General features: G+C 37.1%; 1 protein-coding gene and 1 pseudogene across 1 annotated transcript; one reads left to right on the forward strand and one right to left on the reverse strand.

The window, feature by feature from the left end:
* The first annotated feature begins 8,549 nt into the window (after positions 1 to 8,549).
* On the forward strand, positions 8,550 to 10,785 carry LOC147367695 (olfactory receptor 13F1-like). The gene is made up of 2 exons (XM_086414166.1): positions 8,550 to 9,463; positions 10,761 to 10,785. The coding sequence occupies exons 1-2, from the start codon at positions 8,550 to 8,552 to the stop codon at positions 10,783 to 10,785; spliced, it is 939 nt and encodes a 312-aa protein (XP_086270292.1).
* Positions 10,786 to 17,733: 6,948 nt separating this feature from the next.
* On the reverse strand, positions 17,734 to 18,691 carry LOC147367696 (olfactory receptor 13F1-like; annotated as a pseudogene).
* Between the last annotated feature and the right edge of the window lie 8,008 nt (positions 18,692 to 26,699).

A 26,699-nucleotide genomic window follows, 5' to 3' on the forward strand; every position in this document is an offset into this window, starting at 1 on the left:
TCCTTTAGACGTTACCATATATATGGTTTACAAATATTTTCTCCCATTCCATAGTCTTACCCTTCACTCTATTATTCTCTTTGCTGGACAGAAACATTTTAGTTTGGTGCAAGCTGAATTGCCCATTTTTGCTTTTGTTGCCTGTGCTTTTGGACTTATAACCAAAAGTCATTGTCAAGGCCAGCGTCAGAAAGCTTTTCTCCTGTTTTCTACTAGTAATTCTATAGTTTCAACTCATATTTAAGCCTTTAATCCATTTTAAGGTGATTTTAGTAGATGGTATGAGATAATGATCTGATTTCATTCTTCTACATGTGTCTATCCAGTTTTACAAACACCATTTACCTGAAGAGACTATTCCTATAGTCTAGGCACTTTTGTTAAAGATTAACTGATTATAAATTATAAAAGTATGAATTTATTTCTGGTCTCTTATTCTCTTCCATTGGTCAATTTGTCTATTTATTCCCTTGTGGCTCAGCTGGTAAAGAATCTGCCTGCAATGCAGGAGATCTGGGTTCAATCCCTGGGTTGGGAAGATCCCCTGGAGAAGGGCATGGCAACCTACTCCAGTATTCTGGCCTGGAGAATCCCAGGGACTGTTATAGTCCATGGGGTTGCAAAGAGTCAGACACGACTGAGCAACTTTTACTTTCACCAGTGTCATACTGTTTTAATTGCTACAGCTTTATAGTATATTTTGAATTTAGGAAGTGTGATACTTCCAGATTTGATCTTTATCAAGACTGTTTTGGCTATTTGAGGTCTTTTGTGATTCTGTATGGGGGCTTCCCTGGTGGCACAGGGGTTAACACATCTGCCTGCAATGTGGGAGACCTGAGTTTGATCCCTGGGTCAAGAGGATTGCCTTTTCTATTTCTGTGGAGACTGTCATCACAATTTTAGTAGGGATGCACTGAATCTGTAGATTTCTTGGGGTGGTATGACATTTTAACAATATTAGTTGTTCTAATCTATGAGCATAGAATATCTTTCCATTCATTTGTCTTTTTCAATTTCTTTCATCAGTGTCTTGTAACTTTTACTGTATGTATCTTTCACCTTCTTTATTAAATGTATCATGTATTTTATTACTTTTGATACTATTATAAATTGTTTTCTTAATATCTTTACATGCTAATTGTTAGTGTATAGAAATACAACTGGTTTTTGTGTGCTGATTTTTGTATCTTGCAACTTACTGAGATTGTTTATTACTTCTGCTTTTTCTTTTTTTTTTTGCTAGAGATTTTAGGGTTTTATATGTACAAGTGTCAGACACAGGCAATCTTACTCCTTCCTTTTCAATTTGGATACCTTTTATTTCTTCTTCTTTTCTAATTACACTGGCTAAAACTTCTAGCATTATATTGAATTGAAGTAGCAAGAGTGGGAACATTTGTCTTATTTCTTATCTTGAAGGAAAAGCTTTTAACTTTTCATCTTTGGTTATGAAGTTAGTTGTGGGCTTGTCATATATGGCCTTTATAATGTTAAGGTACATTTCTTATAATTTGTCAAAGTGAAGTAATAAGTGAAAGTTGCTCAGTCATGTCTGACTCTTTGCAACCCCATGGACTATACAGTCCACTGAATTTTCCAGGCAAAAATACTGCAGTAGGTAGTCTTTCCCTTTTCCAGGGGATCTTCCCAACCCAGGGATCGAAGCCAGGTATCCCACATTGCAGGCAGATTCTTTACCAGCTGAACCAAAAGGGAAGCTCCACAAGGGAATTTGTCAAAAGTTTTTATCATAGAAGTGTGTTGAATTTTGTCAAATACACTTTTCTGCATTTATCAAAATTATCAGCCGTGGATGGTCCAGATCCTGGGGCTGCAGGTGACAGCTGAACCTAGTGTACGCCTGGAAGCTGGGTCACCAGGGGCAGGTATTGAGCTTGGGTCCACAGGGGCTGAACTGGACCCTGGAACCTTGGAGCCTGGACTGGCATGGTGATGACCAGGAGCCTAGATCTGGACGGGGAAGCCTGGAGCCTTGGACAACAGGAGCTAGCCTGGTGCCAGAGTTCACTGGGGTAAGCCTGGTCCTGGGTTCCATGGTAAAGTCAGGTACACACTTTTCTTCTTCAATGAACTGGGAGTCTCTCTATGAACTGCACTGCTAGGTCTTAGAAGAAGGATGACATAGATGATGAGAAACAGTCATTTTACTCTCTTTAATAGATCTTTTCTTAATTATGTGCTGAGTTTCAATGGAAATTCAGAAGGTTTTCCAATCTTTAATCTCTCGCTTGGAATCCTTAACTCTTGTGAAGGTATTTTCATCTGTAGATAGTTACTCAAACTGATGTTTCTGTGAGGGGACAAGCTCTGAAAACTCCTATTTTATTATATTGCTGAGGTCCTTTTTAAAGTATTAGAATGAAACTAGAACACTTTCTAACAACATACACAAAAATAAAGTATTCTTTTACTGTTAGTTTGCAGAGAGATTTTGTAAGATTTTACTTTCATAAGTTTGAATTTTTGTAAAAATGTTTTATTTGTGTTTATAGACATGGTCATAAGAATTTTTCCTCTATTCTATTAAAGTGATAAAATTAATTGGCTATATTCAGATACTAAACCTACCTTTCCTCTTTTGTATAACACCCTCTTGTTCATGATATATCCTTTTGATACCCTTTTGATATGGTGGATACTATTTACTAATATTTTATTGATAGTTATTGAGTCTATAGCCACTAGTAATACTGGACTATAATTTGCTTTGACCATAATATTCTCATCAGGTTTTGCTATTACCAGAGTTTGATGACCTCATAAAAAAGACTCATAGGTGTTCTCTCCTGATAGCTGGAAGTTTATCTTCTTTTCTGAGTTCATATAAATGGTTCTGAAAGATTAATATTGTTTACTCTTTACATTGACAAAATTCACTACCAAAGCTATCCAGGTTGTGGTAGTATCTCCTCTTTTATTCCTGAAGTGTTTAATTTGTGCTTTCACATTTTTTTCTTAATGAGTTAGCTAGAGGTTTATCCTCTTCATTAATCTTTTCAACTAACTGACTTCTGGCTTTGTTAATTTCTCTAGTTTTGGTGGGGGGGGGGGTTGTTGCTTTCTAATCATTTATTTCTGCTCTTTATTATTTCCTTTTACTTACTTTGAGTTACTTTAGTCTTATTTTTCCAGCCTTAGTTGAAATTTCAGGTAGCTGACCTAAAACTTTTCTTCTTTCCTAGTCTAGTCATTTAATACTATTCCTTTCTGTCTAAACACTGATTTAGCTGCATCCCACAAATTTTGACATATTCTATTTCCATGATCATTTAACTCAAGATATGTTTGAGTTTCCCTTGTGATTTCTTGCTTGAAACATTATTTAGAAGTACACTGCTTAATTTACAAGTATTTTGGCGTTTTCTAGGTATTATTTTTATATTCGCTTAAAATTTATTTCTGTTGTGGTCAGAAAACATCTATATATTTTCAGTGTTTTGAAATTTATTGAGTTTTTTTTGAACAAGCATATATGTATCTTGGTGAATATTCCATATTCACTTGAAAAAATTATATATTCTGCAATTTTTGAATAGTGTTTTATAAATTTTAATGAATCAATTTGTTTGACAATATTTTTCAATTTTCTAAATTCACACTAAATTCTTATTTACTTACTCTACCAATTATTGAAGGGAAGTATTAAAATTTTCATGATATAATCATGCTGCTGCTGCTGCTAAGTCGCTTCAGTCGTGTCCAACTCTGTGCAACCCCATAGATGGCAGCCCACTAGGCTCCTCTGTCCCTGGGATTCTCCAGGTAAGAACACTGGAGTGGGTTGCCATTTCCTTCTCCAATGCATGAAAGTGAAAAGTGAAAGTGAAGTCGCTTAGTCGTGCCTGACTCTTAGCGACCCCATGGACTGCAGCCTACCAGGCTCCTCCATCCATGGGATTTTCCAGGCAAGAGTACTGGAGTGGGTTGCCATTGCCTTCTCCGATATAATCATAGATTTGTCTATTTACCCTTTAGCTGTGTTGATTCTTGCTTTGTAGATTTGAAGCTATGCTATTATCCACATATATATTTAGCTTTTATTTTGATGTTTTCTTAATGCTTTGACCATTTTATCATTTATTTCTGGCAATACTCTATTTCTTGAAGTGAATTTGCCTGCCATCCCAGCTTTCATTTAGTCTTTGATTGTTATAACTTTATCTTTTTACTTCAACCTCTCTGTATCTTTATACAAAGTGTACTTTTAAAAACAACAAAGTTGTATCTTCCTTTTTTATATCCAGTCACATCATCTCTGTCTTTCAACTGGAGTTTTTAGTATTTATATTTAATGTAATGATTAATATGTTTTAGTTTAAATCCATTGTTTTACTATTTGATTTCTATCTGTCTCTCCCATTTTTCTTATCTGTTTTCTCCTATTTCTATATTTTTGGGTGAAGTTTTAAATTATTATTTTATTCCATTGTATTCCATCTATTAGCTTTTAAGCTAAATTTAATTTTAAAACGTATAGTGGGTTTTTTGGGTTACAGTATGGTTCTTTAATTTCTTTCACTCTGTGTTTTTCAGTTCAGTTCAATCACTCAGTCGTGTCTGACTCTTTGTGACCTGATGGACTGCAACACACCAGGCCTCCCTGTCCATCACCAACTCCCTGAATTTACTCAAACTCATGTCCATTAAGTCGGTGACGCTATCCAACCATCTCATCCTCTGTCATACCCTTCACCTCCTCCCTTCAATCTTTCCCAGCATCAGCATCTTTTCAAATGAGTCATTTCTTCACATCAGGTGGCCAGAGTATTGGAGTTTCAGCTTCAGCATCAGTCCTTCCAATGAATATTCAGGACCGATTTCCTTTAGGATGGACTGGTTGGATTTCCTTGCAGTCCAAGGGACTCTCAAGAGTCTTCTCCAACACCACAGTTCAAAAGCATCAATTCTTTAATGCTCAGCTTTCTTTATAGTTCAACTCTCACATCCGTTCATGACTACTGGAAAAACCATAGCTTTGGCTAGATGGACCTTCATTGGCAAAGTAATGTCTCTGCTTTTTAATACACTGTCTAGGTTGGTCATAAGTTTTCTTCCAAGGAACAAATGTCAATGTAAAGTGTAAAAACCTTATGACAGAAATTTTCAGTTGCGAAAGGATGAAGGAATTAAAGCAACTTACCAGTGATCTATTCAGTTGCTCTAACAGGGGAATCTCTTTGGGGAGAGGGGAAAAAAAAAAAAAAAAAGCAGGTTATCTGGAATAGGCCCCTTATCAACTGGATTTCTGAGAAGAGATTAATGATGTTTGTTGGAATGAACTGAACTTATCTATTCACTGCCCTTTTCAGGGTGTTACTAAATAAAGAATCATTTACAGAAAATAAACCTTTCTGTGGTTATACATTCATCTATAATACATGACTCTCTGAAGAATTTTTCATATGCTACACAATTCACTGGGGTATGATATAAGATGCTTCTTAAATGTTCTGTGTGATATAACTGCAAATATCATGTAGTACCACACCCATTATTTGGGCCAATATGTCTGTCTGATGCATGGAAAAACAACTAGGGTTTCAATGGAAATCTAAAAGTATTTACCAAGTCTTTCTTTTTGATGGGATTTGAATGCCAAACTCTGTCTCCCCTGCTATCAGCTTCTCATTAAATCTCTGTTCAACTCTTTATCCTTCTAATTGTCATTTTCCCTTGGATTCTAATGGGCTTCCCAAGCAACACTAGTGGTAAAAAAAATCCACCTGCCAATGCAGGAGATATAAGAGCTCTGGGTTTGATCCCTGAGTCAGGAAGATCACCTGAAAGAGGGCATGGCAGCCTATTCCAGTATTCTTGTATGGAGAATTTCAGGGACAGAAGAGCCTGGCAGGCTACAGTCCCTAGCGTTTCAAAAAGTCAGACACAACTGAAGTGACTTAGCATTCACTTGGGTTTTAAGAAGACTCACTCTCTTCATTCCCAATTCAATGGTCAGTCAGATGAGAGATTTTACACAAAGTTTAGGTTCCCCCTGAATGGTTCCCTCTTTTCCAGGATTTATCCCTAAATTTCCAGCTACTCTGGCAGCCACAAATGTAACAGGAGGGAAAGGGGCAGGGCACAACGTTTGAAAGAATGATGTAGTCCAAGGACACAACATAAAATCAATTAGAATGAAATGGGACCAAGATGGCAGACAAAACTAGACCTCAATCAGCAAGTGAAATGACACATCCAGAGGTGCCATGACAGTTTCAAGGCACTGTTTAAAGACAAGGGGGTGGGTGGTGGCCCAAATCTTGGAAATCTCCACCCCTTCCCAAAAATAGTTGGAATAATCCTCCCACTTATTAGCATATGAAATTACACAGCCTATAAAAACTAACCATGCCAAACTTCAGGGCTGCATTCGCCCTCTGTGATGGCCCACTCTCTCTCTGTGGAGTGTGCTTCTCTCTGTATCTGAATAAATCCACTTCTTACCTATCACTCTGTCTCTCACTGAATTCTTTCTGCAATGAGACATTAAGAACCTGAGCTTCGTTAGCTCCTGAAACCAGGTACTCTGGGTTTTGACCGGGTTTGAGTCCAAGCCACGTGGGTTCAAGTGCCAGGCAAGGTTTTGGCTGGATTCAAGTCCCAGCACATGGGTTTGAGTCCTTATCTGTGGTAAATGATTTCACAAATCCTGATCTGATTTCTCAGATCAGGGCTGTTACTTTTTGCTTGAGTACCATCTGCTACATGGACTGGGGAGAACCCTGTTGATATCACCCAGTCTGGTTCATATCTTTTATGAGTTGAATTCCCTTCTGTTCTGCCTGACTTTGATCACTTTTAAGTGCCATGAAATAGCTGCTATTTTATACTTGATTTGGAGTTTATAATTGTTAGTAGCATGAGGGTTAGTCTGATCTAAGCTACTCTGACACAAGATACTTCATCAGTAGAAATTGGAAGTCTAAGATGTACTTTTCAGGAAGATCTGACAGACTTCCTTCTGGGCTGGGTGTGTAATAAGAGGGGGAGAAATGACTCAAAGATTACTGCTAGATTTTTGGCTTAAGTATGTGAGCAAATGCTATTGCTGTTATTGGAGATAGAGAAAAATACAGACTCATAAGCATGAGAAAACTTTTCATATTTTTGGCAATTTCTTTTTCAGGCAGAAATTATCATGGAGGTTCTAAATTTCTTTTCTTTTCAATGTGAGTTAATGTAATTCCAAAGCAGAAGTGTGGTTTTGTACTTTATATATAACAGGGAGTCAGTTTGGCAACTTTCCTCAGTCTTAGTCACTGCCTCCATTTAACTTTTCTGAATGTATTCCTCAAGTTCAGTTCTCTTCTGACATTTACTCCTAGACACAATCAGGTCAACCTAAGTGATTTACCTGCAACCATATAAGCCTTGGTCTACAGGAATTGAACAAGTGAGTCAGAAATGGGACTCTGGGCCAGATGTCAGTCAATCTCTTTTCTCCCTTTTGGTCAACTGTTTACATTATGCTTGCAGTGAATCTTGCCTAAATGAGAAAGACAATCAATGACATTGCCAGTCAAAGAAAGAAAGAAACAGTGAAAACTGAAAACCTGACTGACTGATTTAATAGCACAATTAGGAGCAGAGCAGAGTTCCCCTTCCCAAAGTCAGCATAGACAGGAAAATGTTTATTTCTTATTTTAATAACACAACAGTTAGAGCAGATCAGCTACTACCTATAATTGGATCTATGGGACATTGTCCCTGGAGTTTCAGAATTTGTCAGACTGTGCAAAAAGATTTATAACTTTAATTTGCTGCATGAATTAGAAACTTTTCACAAGCAACAGAAAACTTAAATTGCCTTACAGAGTGAAAGGATGGTCCTTTGGAGGATGTTTCTGGAGCACAAATGTCAAGGCAATTCTGGCTATATGAAGGAAATGTTGCTATATGTCCCATCATGAGAATATCTATCACCATTTTCCTGGGCTTAAGATGGAAAACCTGGACTTGTTTAACTTTCAAGATTTTCAGTTAATTAATCTTTGGTTGCAGAAATCATTTTTACTAAATGAACCTCCTAAAATTATTTTGGCAGAAGATACTGAACGTGGAAAGCAGAAAACTCCCAAGTAAGAAGACTGTTAGCCAACTATGGGAATAAAATCATCCCAGTCGTTCAGAGTTAAATTGATGTCTTCACCATCTATCAGTTACAGATGTGGTTTTGGAAAAAGAAAGAATCCATAAGATTTTCTTTCCTCAAGATCTCATGATATTTATGTAATAACCTTGGCCTTTCTCAACTTTACCTTTAAAAAGTATTACAGCAAAAAGAAAATCTTGAAGATACTTTATCTGCTTGACTCCCTACTTGAAATTTTCCTTATTGATGATAAATTACTTCAAATACATATTAATAATACTATTAGCAAGCTAGAGAAGCAGTTAAGCACATATTGTAAGTTGATGTGAAGGAAAAATACCAGAAAATAAAAATGGGGCAGATCTTGTGTTTATATATAATATGTGATGATAATCTTTCTATGTGTATATACAAATGACCTCAACATAATAAAATGTTCCAGGAAAATCGGACATCTGTAACAATGTTTTTCTTCCTGGGATTTTCCCACTACCCCAAAGGAGAGATCATCATATTTGTGCTGTGTTTGCTGATGTACCTGACCACCTTGCTGGGAAATATGATTCTGATCTCCATCACTATCTTGGATTCCCACCTACACACACCTATGTACTTCTTCCTCAGCAATCTCTCCTGTTTAGACATCTGGTACACCTCTTCTGTTTTCCCTCCAATGCTGATAAACTTTGTTTCAGGGGAAAACACCATCTCATTCTTAGGATGTGCTGCTCAGATGTACTTCTCTCTGGCCATGGGCTCTACTGAGTGTGTGCTCCTGTCCATGATGGCATATGACCGATACGTGGCCATCTGCAACCCTCTAAGATACCCCACTATCATAAACAAGAGGGTTTGTGTGCAGATTGCAGCTGGCTCCTGGGTGACAGGTTGCTTCACTGCCCTGGTGGAAACAGTGTTTGTGTTGCAGTTGTCTCTGTGTGGTAGGAGTGTCATCAATCATTTTGCTTGTGAGATTCTTGCTGTCTTAAAACTTGTTTGTGCGGACACTTCCAAAACGCAGTTAATCATACTGGTATTCACCATACTTCTTGTTCCCATGCCAATGCTCCTAATTTCTATCTCTTATGCATTCATCCTCTCCAATATCCTGAGAATCAGCTCAGTGGATGGTCGAAGCAAAGCCTTTTCAACATGTGCAGCCCACCTGTCTGTGGTTGTTTTGTTCTATGGGACAGCTCTTTCCGTGTACCTGAAGCCTTCAGCTATAGATTCACAGGAAATAGACAAATTTATAGCTTTGGTATATGGTGCATTAACCCCAATGTTGAATCCTATCATCTACAGTCTACGAAACAAAGAGGTGAAAGCAGCTGTGAAAAAATTGCTGATAGGAAATTCTCTGGTATTGTCCTAATTTCTGTCTTCAAGTAATATGAGAGCAAGCACACTCATCTGTATAATCTCCAACATTATCCAGAAAACTGCAAAATAGGTGGAATAAACTAAATCCTGGAAAATACCTAGTTTTGAAAGGAGTTCAATATTAAATCCAATATCTTGATTTACCTGGTAAATAAAATTTTTGATATTAATAAGTAATTTAGGAAGAATGAATTACATTTCTAGAGATGTATTTACCACTCACTGAATATTAATATAATGTTAAAATTATATGACTGCTTAGTTTTTCATATTTGATTCACTATATCATCTAAATGTTTAAATCTAGCATCACTATGACAATAACTAGTATGCCAAAAGTGTAAGATATTAAGCCTAGGATATTTTGAAATAACTTATCATCATATGATTAGTAATTATGTCTGAAATTATGAAGAAGTAATATTTTACATAAATGTGTATATAGTTCAAAGTATAAATACATCATAATTCATAAAACCAAGATACCATTAATTTTAGAACTTTTCCTACTCTAAAGGTTAAAATGTAAAATTTAATAAACTACCATATGAATGATTTTGTTTATTTAGGATGTGAATGTAGGAGATGAGTAAATACCTGTATATGTGTGAAAACATCATGACAAGGACTTACAATAATCTTGCATTTGAAGTGGAATAAAGGAAAAGCATTCAGGGGATCTATAAAGGCTCCTTAAAGTATCTATGGTTATGAGGTCAAAGTATTCTCATATTGTAATCTGAATGTGGGAGTGAATTCATTAATACACACACACATATACCATGTTGCATATTTTTCTTAGTGTATGCTGAATTGACCAGTTAAGGCTGAGAAAGTACATATTCCTACCTTGTAGAGATTACACTGCAAAAGAAATTGCTAATGTACACATATATTGTGGGAAAAGATTCATGGATATATTTGACAAATGTGAGCAAAATTACAGAAATCATATTTTCACCAATATTTCATATTAATTAGTTTTTCTTTGCCTTTTCCATCCTCACTGGTGCTGGGAAATTATGAGACCAATACATGTACATTAATCCCTCTTTATCAGAGAGATGCCCTTAAGTATATGTGGGTGATGGCTTTATTCTATGGAGAAGGTGACTCTTGCTAGCATTGACAGAATATCTTTGAATTTTAGACTTAGAGATGGTAAGACAGTCCTAGATAATTATAACAGAAAGCTCTATCCTGAATAGAGCTTTCGAGAAACAGTTCAGTTGAGGGTGAACTGATTCATAAAAGAACCATGTAGGAGAAAAGAATTCAACAAGTAGGAACAGTGCTGGTGTTCTTAATTCAAGTACCATTACCATACATGAGAATTTTTGTTGTTGTTGTTGTTTCTCAGATAGATGCACAGTTCTATTAATTCAGAAACCTTCCAAAGGGGATTTGTATTATTGAATAAAAGCAGGATAATATATTAGGGTTTTCATCCTTAGTTTCATTTCACTATCAGACAACAATGACCATGGTATCTGATGTTATCTGGTTGAAAAGGAGGAAGAAATGTTAACCCTATTACCACCCAAACTCTACAGTCATTTATAACAAAGACTGATTCCAGGTAATCACAATCACTGAGCCTATACACATTCATCTTATTTGTTTATGTGGGTAAAAATAAAATCTATAGTTTCATGCCTCATCAGCTACTGTCAGCATGTGCTATCTTTTTCAACAACTTTGTCTGTGTTTTAAAGGGATATGGATGAGCTAATTAATGCCTGAAAGATGGGCCAACCAGATGTCCAGAGACAAAACTCAATAAAATGGCTTGTAACCCATCTGGTTAAATCATCATAGGCCTTGAGAGAGTCCTCAGATTTCAGGCACTTCAGCAAGAATAATTTTATCTACACAAATAGATCCAGGATGGAGTAAATTTCTGCATGATCCAAATATGTTTTGTTTTCTGTCTTCCAAGGATAGAATTGTATATGTAAACCAAAATTGCATTTTGATTACTTCTTTATCATTTTGTGTTCCATTATGAGCAATCTCCATTGTTTAACATTCTTTATCAAAAGAGGAGACAAATTCATTAGAAAGCAGCTTACCAAACTGTATCACATTTCAGTCCTGCCTCTCTGCAATAGCATTCAGTTCATACTTTGCAATATTTATATTTAGCATCCTTGGAGGGGTCACTCATGCAGGTGATTAGTTTAAACAGATGAGTAACTTCAACCCCTTGTGGAAAACTTACTATTTTACCTCTAAAAAAGCAACTTTGATTCCACAGTCTTAAGGAACATCTCACTGTGGCCCACTCATATATGGTTTTCAAATATATTTATGTGAACTCAGAGGAAACAATGCTTACATTTGCAATCACAAAATAAATGGAAACTTAACCATACCACTAGATACCTGAAAGTCTAATTAATGTCTTTTTCTAAATATCTCTGCTTTTCTTTTCTTCAGGTGAATAAGATTTTAAATGATTTCTGATATGGTCTTTTATTCTTCATTTCACTAATTTGCCACAATCTGAGAACATACTGAACACACAACAGGTATTGTTTTTTTTTGCTCCATCCCTTCATTCTTTCTGGAGTTATTTCTCCACTGATCTCCAGTAGCATATTGGGCACCTACCGACCTGGGGAGTTCCTCTTTCAGTATCCTATCATTTTGCCTTTTCATACTGTTCATGGGGTTCTGTATTCTTGCTTTGAGAACCCCATGAACAGTATGAAAAGGCAAAATGATAGGATACTGAAAGAGGAACTCCCCAGGTCGGTAGGTGCCCAATATGCTACTGGAGATCAGTGGAGAAATAACTCCAGAAAGAATGAAGGGATGGAGCCAAAGCAAAAACAATACCCAGCTGTGGATGTGACTGGTGATAGAAGCAAGGTCCGATGCTGTAAAGAGCAATATTGCATAGGAACCTGGAATGTCAGGTCCATGAATCAAGGCAAATTGGAAGTGGTCAAACAAGAGATGGCAAGAGTGAACATTGACATTCTAGGAATCAGTGAACTAAAATGGACTAGAATGAATGAATTTAGCTCAGATTACCATTATATCTACGACTGTGGGCAGGAATCCCTCAGAAAAAATGCAGTAGCCATCATGGTCAACAAAAGAGTTCAAAATGCAGTACTTGGATGCAATCTCAAAAAAGACAGAATGGTCTCTGTTCGTTTCCAAGGCAAACCATTCAATATCATGGTAATCCAAGTCTATGCCCCAACCAGTAACGCTGAAGAAGCTGAAGTTGAATGGTTCTATGAAGACCTTCAGGACCTTTTAGAACTAACACCCAAAAAAGATGTTCTTTTCATTATAGGGGACTGGAATGCAAAAGTAGGAAGTGAAGAAACACCTGGAGTAACAGGCAAATTTGGCCATGGAATACGGAATGAAGCAGGGCAAAGACTAATAGAGTTTTGCTAAGAAAATGCACTGGTCATAGCAAACACCCTCTTCCAACAACAAAAGAGAAGACTCTACACATGGACATCACCAGATGGTCAACACCAAAATCAGATTGATTATATTCTTTGCAGCCAAAGATGGAGAAGTTCTATATAGTCAACAAAAACAAGACCAGGAGCTGACTGTGGCTCAAATCATGAACTCCTTATTGCCAAATTCAGACTGATATTGAAGAAAGTAGGGAAAACCACTAGACCATTCAGGTATGACCTAAATCAAATCCCTTGTGATTATACAGTGGAAGTGAGAAATAGATTTAAGGGACTAGATCTGATAGATTGCCTGATGAACTATGGACTGAGGTTCGTGACATTGTACAGGAGACAGGGATCAAGACCATCCCTGTGGAAAAGAAATGCAAAAAAGCAAAATGGCTGTCTGGGAAGGCTTTACAAATAGCTGTGAAAAGAAGAGAAGCAAAAAGCAAAGGAAAAAAGGAAAGATATAAGCATCAGAATGCAGAGTTCCAAAGAATAGCAAGAAGAGATAAGAAAGCTTTCCTCAGCGATCAATGCAAAGAAATAGAGGAAAATAACAGAATGGGAAAGACTAGAGCTCTCTTCAAGAAAATTAGAGATGCCAAGGGAATATTTCATGCAAAGATGGGCTCGATAAAAGACAGAAATGGTATTGACCTAACTGAAGCAGAAGATAATAAGAAGAGGTGGCAAGAATACACAGAAGAACTGTACAAAAAAGATCTTCATGACCCAGATAATCATGATGGTGTGTGATCACTCACCTAGAGCCAGACATCCTGGAATGTGAAGTCAAGTGGGCCTTAGAAAGCATTACTACGAACAAAGCTAGTGGACGTGATGGAATTCCAGTGGAGCTATTTCAAATCCTGAAAGATGATGCTGTGAAAGTAGTACACTCAATATGCCAGCAAATTTGGAAAACTCAGCAGTGGCCACAGGACTGGAAAGGGTCAGTTTTTATTCCAATCCCAAAGAAAGGCAATGCCAAAGAATGCTCAAACTACTGCACAATTGCACTCATCTCACATAGGAGTAAAGTAATGCTCAAAATTCTCCAAGCCAGGCTCAGTAATACATGAACTGTGAACTTCCAGTTGTTCAAGTTGGTTTTAGAAAAGGCAGAGGAACCAGAGACCAAATTGTCAACATCTGCTGGATCACGGAAAAAGCAAGAGAGTTCCAGAAAAACATCTATTTCTGCTTTATTGACTATGCCAAAGCCTTTGACTGTGTGGATCACAATAAACTGTGGGAAATTCTGAAAGATATGGGAATACCAGACCACCTGACCTGCCTCTTGAGATACCGGTATGCAGGTCAGGAAGCAACAGTTAGAACTAGACATGGAACAGACTGGTTCCAAATAGGAAAATGAGTTCGCCAAGGCTGTATATTGTCACCTTGCTTATTAACTTATATGCAGAGTACATCATGAGAAACTCTGGGCTAGAAGAAGCACGAACTGGAATGAAGATAGCCGGAAGAAATATCAATAACCTCAGATATGCTGATGACACCACCCTTATGGCAGAAAATGAAGAGGAACTAAAGTGCCTCTTGATGAAGGTGAAAGAGGAGAGTGAAAAAGATGGCTTAAAACTCAACATTCAGAAAATGAAGATCATGGCATCTGGTCCCATCACTTCATGGGAAATAGATGAGGAAACAGTGGAAACAGTGTCAGACTTTATTTTTTTGGGCTCCAAAATCACTGCAGATGGTGACTGCAGCCACGAAATTAAAAGACGCTTACTCCTTGGAAGGAAAGTTATGACCAACCTAAATAGCATATTGAAAAGCAGAGACGTTACTTTGCCAACAAAGGTCCATCTAGTCAAGGCTATGGTTTTTCCAGTGGTCATGTATGGATGTGAGAGTTGGACTGTGAAGAAAGCTGAGCTCTGAAGAATTGATGCTTTTGAACTGTGGTGTTGGAGAAGACTCTTGAGAGTCCCTTGGACTGCAAGGAGATCCAATCAGTCCATCCTAAAGGAGGTCAGTCCTGGGTGTTCATTGGAGGGACTGATGTTGAGCTGAAACTCCAGTACTTTGGCCACCTGATACAGAGAGCTGACTCATTTGAAAAGACTCTCATGCTGGGAAAGATTGCAGGTGAGGGGAGACGGGGATGACAGAGAATGAGATGGTTGGATGGCATCACTGACTCAATGGACATGAGCTTGAGCAAGCTCAGGAGATAGTGAAGGACAGGGGAGCCTGGTGTGCAGCAGTCCATGGGGTCACAAGAGTCAGACACTACTGGGCAACTGAGCAACAATAGCAACAACTAGTAGTTTCACTGAAACACCTTTTATCTTCTTGTGAATTTACCAAAAAAAAAAAAAAAAAGTCAACATCTGAAGACTAACAACATGCCACTAAACTCTCTGATATTTTTTTTCTTGACTGGAACTCATCCACTCTACTTCTAGTCAGGATATATTTCTGCAGATATTTTATATCTGTATATAGATGTTCACATTACACACACACATATATCTGCATACAGAAACATACCCACACATTTAAAATACAGCCACACATTTAGAGAATATGTAATTACTTCTATTCCATTTATTTATGTTAAAAAAAGAGTTCATACTAGTTTGCTAACGCTGCCATAACAAAACATCAGGGACTGGGTGGCTTAAACAACAGACATTTACCGGGTCATAGTTTTGGAAGCTAGAAGTCCAAGATTAGGATGTTAGAAGGTTTAAAGTCTTCTGAGGCCTCTGCTTGGCTTCTAGAGCATCACCTTCTCACTATGTGCATTCAAATTTTCTTTTCTTATAATGACACAAATCAGATTGTATAAGGGCCTAAAATAACAGCCTCGTTTCAATTGAACCACATTTTAAAGGTCATATCTTCAAATATAGATGCATTCTGAGGTACTAGTATGTGTGGGAGTAGGGGATGGGGGGCTAGGCCTTCGGCATTAGAGTTTTGAAGGGACACAATTCAGTATTACACAGAGGCTAATAATAAATTAGCTAAAAATCTGGTAAAGTAATTACATTCGTATATTGTTGTTATATCAGTTGTTGTTCAGTTGTTCAGTCATGTTCAACTCTTTGTGACCCCATGGACTGCAGCACACTATTGAGTAATGCCATCCATTGAGTCAGTGTTGCCATCCAACCATCTCATCCATTGTCATCCCCTTCTCCTTCTGCCTTCAATCTTTTCCCTCATCAGGGTCTTTCCTAATGAGTTGGTTCTTTGCATCGGGTGGCCAAAGTATTGGAGCTTCAGCCTCAGCATCAGTCCTTCCAATGAATATTCAGGATTAATTTCCTTTAGGATTGACTGGTTTGATCTCCTTGCAGTCCAAGGGACTCTCAAGAGTCTTCTCGAACACCACAGTTCAAAAGCATCAAGTCTTCAGTGCTCAGCCTTCTTTATATCCAACTCTTCACATCCATTTGTATATTACAGGTACATAATTTTGAATACTTACCAATATGCTAATTTAATGTTTAAGTTATATTTACACTGAAGTAGCACCTCACACTGATCAGAATGGCCATCATTAGTATGTCTACAAATAATAAATGCTGGAGAAGATGTGGAGAAAAGTGAACTCTCCTACATTGTTTGTGAAGATGCAGATTTGTACAACCACAATGGAAACCAGTATGGAAGTTCTTTTAAAAAACTAATAATAGAGTTGCCATAGAATACTGAAATCTACTCCTGGGCATATATATAGAGAAAATCTAATTCAAAAAGATACATGCACCCCAATGTTCATAACAGCAATATTTGCAATAGGCAAGACATGGAAGCAGCCTGTGTCCACGGACAGATGAATGAATAAAGAAGACATGGAATACATATACAGTGTAATGTTACTCAACTATAAAAAGGATAAAACAATGTCATTTGCAGCAACATGGCTGGACCTAGAAATAATTCTACTAAGTGAAGTAAATTAGAGAAAGACAAATAGATGATACCATCAATTTGTGGAGTCTACAAAAAGTGATAAAAATGAATTTATTTACAAAATAGACTCACAGATATGGAAAAAAAGCTTATCATTACGAAAAAAGAAAGGAGGATGATAGATACATTGAGAATTTGAGACTAATTGATTGCTATTGTTGTTTAGTTACTAAGTTGTGTCTGACTCTTTTGCAGCCCCATAGACTATATAGCCCCCCAGGCTCCTCTGTCTGTAGGATTTCCATGGCAATAATACTGGAGTGAGTTGCCATTTCCTTTTCTAGGGGATCTTCTCGACCCAGTGATAGAACCTGTGCCTCCTGCATTGTCAGGCAAATTCTTCACCACTGAGCCATCAGAGAAGCCTGAGGTTAATAGATACCCAATTAGCTGATACTACATATAAAACAGATAAATAACAAGGACTTACTATAAACATGGGGAAATATATTCAATATCTTATCATAACCTACTTTGGAAAAGAATCTGAAAAAGAATACACACACACATAACTGAATTATTTTGTTATAGACTTGAAACAACATTAATCAATGTATTTCAATTTTTAAAAATTTTAGAAAGAAATAAAAGTATCACTAAGCCAACAAAAATAATTATATTTAACCCTATAAACCCAGATAAAAATTAAAATTTGTTATCATGAGACTATTTGTTTAAGATCAGATAAACTTATGTATGATACATGGATATTACTTAGACTTTCAGTGACTAGTCAAAGAAGAGACTTAGAAAATTGCACATCTCATTTAAAAATGAGTGTCTACCCCAATTATCTCCTGATATGTAGAGAGAGCACTAAATATCCCTTAATATTTACAGATACTATGTGCTACTAGAGACTGAAAGAGCACAGAGAGAGTTCCTAACCAGCAATTTTTTCACAGCTACTTTCACTTCTCTGTTCCGTAAACTATAAATGATAGGATTCAACATGGGGGTTAAGCCAGCATATGCCAAGGCTATAAATTTATCTATTTCCTGTGAATCCATAGTTGATGGCTTCAAGTACATGGAGAAAGCTGTCCCATAGAATAAAACCACTACACTCAGGTGGGCTGCACATGTTGGAAAAGCTTTGCTTCGACCATCCAATGAGCTGATTCTTAGGATGCTAGAGAGGATGAATGCATAAGAAATACAAATGAGGAGCATTGGCATAGGAAGAAGAAGTACACTGATCACCAGCATGATTAACTGCACCTTGGAAGTGTCTACACAAGCCAGTTTCAGGACGGCCAGAATCTCACAAGTGAAATGATTGATGACACCACTTCCACACAGTGACAGCTGCAACACAGACACAGTTTCCACCAGGGCAGTGAAGGAGCCTGTCACCCACGAGCCAGCTGGAATCCGAACACAAATCTTCTTGTTCATGATGATGGGGTATCTCAGGGGGTTGCAGATGGCTACATATCGGTCATACGCCATCACAGACAGGAGCACACACTCAGTGGAGCCCATGGCCAGAGAGAAGTACATCTGAGCAGCACACTCTGAGAATGAGATGGTGTTTCTCCGTAAAATAAAATTTGCCCAGCATTTGAGTCAGGGCAGAAGTATACCAGATGTCCAGACATTACAGGTTGCTGAAGAAGAAGTACATGGGTGTGTGTAGGTGAGAATCCAGGACACTAACTGAGATCAGAATAATATTACCCAGTAAGGTGATCACGTACATCAGCAAGCACAGCACAAATATGGTGATTTCAACTTTGGGATAGTGAGTAAATCCCAGAAAAATAAAATTAGAAATGACTGTTGCATTTGTCTTGTCCATTTTATTCTTCTTTGTTCATCTGAAATAGTGAATAAAAGTACACATGGCCTATGTTTAAAATTTACACTCTACGAATTTTTCAAGGAGTTTTTGTTGGAGGAACTTTAAAGGGAACATTGCCTTCCAATATTACTATCAATATTCACTCATTCATCCAACATGTACTGAATACACTCTAAGGCACTGAGAATCTAGTGTGAGGTTATACAAATTCTTCTCTCAGGCAAATCAAAATCAAATAAAAGACACACTCAAGTAAATTAAAAGTTACAATAACATGATATACATATGCCCTAAGATACTAGGCAAACACAGAGACAAATGCTAACCTATGTCAGGGGTATTGCTTAGTAAGATATTTTGAGATTTGTTTTAATCAAAATATGAACTTGCCTCAGTCAAGTTAAAGATCAGAAGAAGTTTCTGAGCAAAGCAACATTTTTTTTGTGGTTGTAAAAGTTGAAACAGGAAAGGTTTTGGTTGCACTCCAAAAAGTTTCAAATTATGTGGAAAAAAAAAAAACAGATGGAAATGCCACACACTAAGGAATATAAACAGGAGATCAGCAAGAGTCCACTCACTCTAACACTATGTGATATCTGTCTTCAAGAAGGCATTTGTGACTATGGAATAATCTTGAACCCATCCTTTATTACAAAGGTAAGTAATTCATAATGTAAAGCAAATTATTTACAATGTATCTCACAACTGATCACATACGGAAGTATGTTTGAAACCACTGTCTTTCAAAATAGAGTTCAAACAAATTTAGTCACAAATTACACAAGCCTCACATTCTCATCATTGCCTACTTCTCTGATCTGATCTTCCAACATTCTACTTCTACCTTCTGGTCTAAAACAACCACTCTGTGGATCCACATTCTTAGCATGCAAATTTATTTTTTATATATTTTAACGTGCAATTATCTACCTGAAGTACCTTTCATTCCTGGCTCTAATCTTAACTTTCTTGAATATTTCAATTAGTTCAAAACTGTATGCCTTAAATCATAAGTACAGCTTCATTCTTTGTACACAGTTTTGTTGTTCAAGTATATCACACTGCCTATACCCAGATATGCACATCCCTATTGCTGCTGCAGTGGACGCTGAGCTTGTGAAGAGATTGTTCCTCACAATACTAGCAAAGTAATGTCATGTTTAAGATTTTTAATTACACATGGCTGCTTTGAACATGGCAAGTTTTTGATATGTGTTAAGATAAATGCATTTTCCCTTTGGTTCTCAGTGTCAACATAGAAGCCTGAAGACCTCTGAACTTGTTATATACATCTGGAAATTTCTTTGATAATTTCTCTGACCTTAAAGAAACCAGTTGAATTAAGAAACAAAATGATTAGCTCTTAGTTTTGAGTATTTGATATACAATGAGATGTGAAAAAGACAATGATCACTTGTGCTCTTAGAAGAGGAAGAAATACTTTCCAAAAGGTCATCTTCTGTAAGGAATTAGAGCACTATCCTCAGAGTGTGAGATTTTAGGCTCTGAAATCAACCATGCTATTTACTGGCATGCAAAATTTAGCAAATCACTTGACCTCTTTGAAACGTGATTTTACCGGCTCTCTGGTGGCTCAGCAGTAAAGAATCTGCAAGTGATGCAAAAACACAAGTTTGATTCATGGGAGAAGAAGAAAGCCTGGAGGAGTGTATGGCAACCCCCACCAGTATGCTTGTCAAGAAAATGCCATGGACAGAGGAGCCTCACGGGCTATGGTCCATGGTGTCACAAAGAGTTGGACACAACTGAAGGGTAACAGCTTCTATCTTATGCAGATTTGTAAGATCTAGATTAACTTGCTTTAAATTCTCCCTCCATAACCCCAATTCCATGTTCGCTTTAATGTTTCACAGAATCACAATAGTGGTTTATGATTTCATGTTCTCCCTGCTTTCCTGAAGCATAATTGCCTCTGTGCTGCTACAGTGCTGGCCCACATTGACTCAGATTTTTAAAACATAGCAAATTTTTCAAAATTTATTAAAATTTCAACCTCCAAGCCATGTATGAAAATGAAACACTTTACCAATTATTTCCAGAAAGGCAAAAGTTAGACACATCTGGTCTCTAACATCCACTTTTTCAGAATATACCTCCACTCCACTGAGGGTTTCTCTATTGGGTTTTCCCCACCTAGCACTCAGTTTTCTTTTTCTGGCTCTGGGCCCTCGTGTTGCCTCTCCTTCACCTGCTCTTCTGTCTACTTTTAGAAATAAAACAATGAAGTCTTCTCCTTTTCTCATCCACATGGAGTCCCACTCATTCCCTCATTCTTATCTTACATTTTTGTCAGGGTCTCACCCACTCCAAGTCACTTTATATTTTCTCTTTCTCTAAAATGATTTCTGATTACAATGCTAAGATAATTAAACTTTTTTCAACAAATCCCTCTCTTTCTTTCTAAATGTCAGAGCCAGAATAGACTCTAAATTCCTAACCCAACCTTCTCATTTTAAAATTGACAGATAATTCAGGGACCTATAATATATGTAAATCCTATAATAAACCATAATGAAAAATAATATGTGGATATATTTGACTGAATCACTTTGCCATACAGTAGACATTGACACATATTGTAAATCAACTATACATCAATAAAAAATTTTAAATGCAAAAAAATAGTTGACCTATACTTGAGGGAGTTCAATGGCTTGTCTAGGCAAATGAGAAACTCTGGAACACATAGTCAAAAGTTTTATCCCACCTTCAAAACTCATTTCTTCATCTCAATATTTTTCCTACCAACTAGTGTTTCTTTTTAAAGTAAGTATCTTTATTCTGGTTTCCTGGCATAGCTAAGACCTATTAATAAATTTTGTAAATCTGAGATTACAGAAGGAGATGGCTAATGTCTATTCCCATTTACCTCTGCCCACGGCATGCACATCTTCACTTTTGGTTAAAGTGTGCTTCAATATTTAAAGGTGATCTTCAGCAAAGTCTTTCTTGAGAGTCCAGTGTAGTGCTCAAAAGAGTAAAAGATTCTAAAATTTGCAATTTTGATAGTATTCTATGAAAACTGTATTAAAGTGGGTTGTGCAGAGGTATTTTTACTCAGATTATAATAGAAAAGGTCATGGATGTTCCTAGTTTGCAAAAAATCAACCCAAATCTTGCCTGACTCACTGTGTCAACATACATAGCTCATGTTAATTAAAAACTGTTTAATAATTTCTTAAGAGAAATAATGATCTGAAGATTTGTTCTGCCCAATCACCCCCTATGATTTTCTCCAAAATCTTTCAAAGGGCAATTGCTAGAACTTCACTACTGAAGTCTCCTACTGCTTTTAGGGACCTTCCAACTCCCTTAACAATTTAACTTTGTTATTCTGAAACCTAAAGAAGTTAAGAAGTTTCCATTTCTCCTGGGGGGTGTAATTCTCCAAGTTCAATTAAGAAATTCAGGGCCAAAAAAAAAAAAATAGTAAAATTTTTGTAATTATTTCAAGGCACTTGGCTAAGTAAAAAGCCTGATTCTTGAGAAATATCTGTGCAAGCAGAACTACAGGGGACTATTTGTCTATTCCATTCCTCTGCAGATGGCCCTTGGACTATATAGCAAACATTCCAATTAATAGAACTGTAGAGATGCCATCCCAGATAGACTCTGAGCTTGTAATGTGACCCATTCATTTTCAGCAATCTCTACAATTATCTCAGTTATCAGAGTAATAGAAGATAAAACATTCTTATTCCACTTTTAAATGACCACAAGGTGAGATTTGGGCTCTAGATTGTTTTCTTGGGCTCTACTTCTTTGAGGAAAAGTGTCTGTTATTTACTTTCACTATATTTATTTGTATTATTGGTTTTCTAAAATTTTACAAAGAGATTCTTAAATGTGGCTTTCTTTTTATTTACCCTTCTTAACATTATAGATCTTCTTGAGTTTAAGGCTTGATGTCTTTCATAAGTTTGAGAAAATCATTCAGTATTAGCCAATTTTTTCTACCCCATTTTCCCTTTTTCCTCTCCCCCTGAGTGCTCAGCTATACATACTAGTCTTTTCCAACATGACCCATATAAGCTCTTACACTCCTTTCTGTATTTTCCATTCTTTTTTTCTCCATACATCAGTCTGGATATTTCTACTGAATAACCTTTCAATTTGCTAAGCCTTTCTTCAACTTTGTCTAAGTTGTGGTAGTCCATCTAGTTCCTCATTCTGGCTGTATTTTTCAGGTCCATAATATCTACTTGATGTTTTAATATAACATCAAATGCTCTACTGAACTCATCATCTTGTAATGTATGTAAAGGTACATGTTAACACTGGTTATTTTCAAATATGTCTGGTAACTTCTATATTTGGATCATCCTGAGAGACTTTCAATCATCTGTTTTCATCTTTTGATCTTATATTTTACCAGTTATCATACATAAAAAACATATAATCTCTGGATGATATTTTATTTATACAAAGAGAATTTCCTTTATCCTTTGATACAAGCCTAGATTGAGAAAGACTGCTTTAATCCAAAGAGTCACTGAGACATGTTAGAGATGGATTTCAGGTTTTGTAGAACTTGGCCAAAAATCTGTTTCACCTCCTATTTTAGATTTATCCCTCTAGGTTCCAAACTGAGAACCTGGAGTTTGTATAAGGGAGATTTCCCTTTCAAGAGTCAGTGGACTTCAATTTTTATCTCATACCCACTGTGGGACTGATAAAACCTAAGCGAAAGCAAAGTTGCTGAGTTGTGTCCGACTCTGCGACCCCATGGATTGTAACCTACCAGGCTTCTCAGTAAAACCTAACCTAACATATTTAACCTCCTTTTGCTCAATTGCCAGCACTTTCACTCTGGGCAGCCTAAAAATTAGCAAGTGCCTCATGTGGCAAATGATTTATACCTGTTGAGATCATTTAACCTCCTTAATTCAGAAACTTGGCCTCCCTTCAGTTCAGAATAGAATGTCTTGGTAGGTTTAACTCTCCTTAGAACCTTACCTCCCATATCCTGACTCATTCAGAAGCAATCTAATTTGTTAAAAAATAATTATACTTGTCTAGGTTTGTCATAACTTTTCTTCCAAGGAGCAAGCACCTTTTAATTTCATGGCTGCAGTCACCATCTGCAATGATTTTGGAGCCTAAGAAAATAAAATCTATCACTGTTTCCACCTTTTTCCCATCTATTTGCCATGAAGTGATGGGACCAGATGCCATGATCTTCATTTTTTGAATACTGAGTTTTAGCCAGCTTTTTCACTCTCGTCTTTCCCTTCATCAGGAAGCTCTTTAGTTTCTCTTTGCTTTCTGCCATTAAAGTGATAACATCTGCATAGCTAAGGTTGTTGATATTTCTACCAGCAATCTTGCTTCCAGCTTTTGATTCATCCAGCCCAGCATTTAACATGATGTACTCTGCATATAAGTTAAGTTATAAGTTAAGTTAACTCTGCATATAAGTTAAGCAGGATGACAATATACAGTCTTGGCTATTGCAAATAGTGCCACTATGTACATTGGGGTGCACATATCTTTTTGAATTAGTGTTTTTGTGTTTTCTGGATGTATATCCAGGAGTAGAATTGCTAGGTCATATGGTAGTTCTATTTTTAGTTTTTTGAGAAATTTCCATATTGTCTTCCACAGTGGCTGCACAAATTTATATTCCCTCCAACAGTGTACAAGGGTTCCCTTTTCTCTACATTCTCATCAACATTTGTTATCTATGTTCTTTTTGATGGTAGCCATTCTGACATGTGGGAGGTGATATCTCATTATGATTTTGATTTGAATTTCCCTGATAATTCGCTAGGTTGAGCATCTCTTCGTGTACCTGTTGGCCATCTGCATTTCCTCTCTTGAAGAATATCTACTCAGTTCTTCCACTCATTTTTAAATCAGGTTGTTTTCTTTTTTGAGGTTGAGCTGTATGATTCATCTATATACATTGGATATTAATCCTTTATCAGTAACCCTGAAGAAGCTGAAGTTGAATGGTTCTATGAAAACCTACAAGACCTTTTAGAACTAACACCCCCCAAAATTGTCCTTTTCATTATAGGGGACTGGAAGGCAAAAGTAAGAAGTCAAGAAACACCTGGAGTCACAGGCAAATTTGGCCTTGGAATATGGAATGAAGCAGGGCAAAGACTAATAGAGTTTTGCTAAGAAAATGCACTGGTCATAGCAAACACCCTCTTCCAACAACACAAGAGAAGACTCTACACATGGCCATCACCAGATGGTCAACACCGAAATCAGATTGATTATGTTCTTTGCAGCCAAAGATGGAGAAGGTCTATACAGTCAACAAAAACAAGACCAGGAGCTGACTGTGGCTCAAATCATGAACTCCTTATTGCCAAATTCAGACTGAAATTGAAGAAAGTAGGGAAAAACCACTAGACCATTCAGGTATGACCTAAATCAAATCCCTTATGATTATGCAGTGGAAGTGAGAAATAGATTTAAGGGACTAGATCTGATAGATAGATTGCCTGATGAACTATGGACTGAGATTCATGACACTGTACAGGAGACAGGGACCAAGATCATCCCCATGGAAAAGAAATGCAAAAAAGAAAAATGGCTGTCTGGGGAGGCCTTACAAATAGCTGTGAAAAGAATAGAAGTGAAAAGCAAAGGAGAAAAAGAAAGATATAAGCATCGGAATGCAGAGTTCCAAAGAATAGCAAGAAGAGATAAGAAAGCTTTCCTCAGCGATCAATGCAAAGAAATAGAGGAAAACAACAGAATGGGAAAGACTAGAGCTCTCTTCAAGAAAATTAGAAATACCAAGGGAACATTTCATGCAAAGATGGGCTTGATAAAGGACAGAAATGGTATGCACCTAACAGAAGCAGAAGATATTAAGAAGAGGTGGCAAGAATACATAGAAGAACTGTACAAAAAAGATCTTCATGACCAGATAATCAAGATGGTGTGATCACTCACCTAGAGCCAGACATCCTGGAATGTGAAGTCAAGTGGGCCTTAGAAAGCATCACTATGAACAAAGCTAGTGGAGGTGATGGAATTCTAGTTAAGCTATTCCAAATCCTGAAAGATGATGCTGTGAAAGTAGTGCACTCAATATGCCCTCAAATTTGGAAAACTCAGCAGTGGCCACAGGACTGGAAAAGGTCAGTTTTTATTCCAATCCCAAAGAAAGGCAATGCCAAAGAATGCTCAAACTACCGCACTATTTCACTCATCTCACATGCTAGTGAAGTAATGCTCAAAATTCTCCAAGCCAGGCTTCAGCAATACATGAACTGTGAATTTCCAGTTGTTCAAGTTGGTTTTAGAAAAGGCAGAGGAACCAGAGACCGAATTGCCAACATCCACCAGATCATGGAAAAAGCAAGAGAGTTCCAGAAAAAACATCTATTTCTGCTTTATTGACTATGCCAAAGCCTTTGACTGTGTGGATCACAATAAACTGTGGGAAATTCTCAAAGAGATGGGAATACCAGACCACCTGACCTGCCTCTTGAGAAATCTGTATGCAGGTCAGGAAGCAACAGTTAGAACTTGACATGGAACAACAGACTGGTTCCAAATAGGAAAATGAGTTCATCAAGGCTGTATATTGTCACCCTGCTTATTTAACTTATATGCAGAGTACATCATGAGAAACTCTGGGCTGGAAGAAACACAAACTGGAATCAAGATTGCCAGGAGAAATGTCAATAACCTCAGATATGCAGATTACACCACCCTTATGGCAGAAAATGAAGAGGAACTAAAGTGCCTCTTGATGAAGGTGAAAGAGGAGAGTGCAAAAGTTGGCTTAAAGCTCAACATTCAGAAAACGAAGATCATGGCATCTGGTCCCATCACTTCATGGGAAATAGATGGGGAAACAGTGTCAGATTTATTTTGGGGAGGCTCAAAATCACTGCAGATGGTGACTACAGCCATGAAATTAAAAGACGCTTACTCCTTGGAAGGAAAGTTATGACCAACCTAGATAGCATATTCAAAAGCAGAGACATTACTTTGCCAACAAAGGTCCGGCTAGTCA

This window comes from Bos grunniens, chromosome 8 (assembly GCF_055505025.1).
Source record: "Bos grunniens cultivar Pamir isolate PY7600 chromosome 8, Bosgru_T2T1.0, whole genome shotgun sequence".
Taxonomy (NCBI): domain Eukaryota; kingdom Metazoa; phylum Chordata; class Mammalia; order Artiodactyla; family Bovidae; genus Bos; species Bos grunniens.

Bases quoted from the DNA above. Each gene is read 5' to 3' on its own strand.
- LOC147367695 (XM_086414166.1), top strand. From the start codon at position 8,550: ATGTTCCAGGAAAATCGGACATCTGTAACAATGTTTTTCTTCCTGGGA. The intron at 9,464-10,760 runs GATAGGAAATTC...AAAAGAACCATG, and splicing joins GCAGCTGTGAAAAAATTGCT to TAGGAGAAAAGAATTCAACA.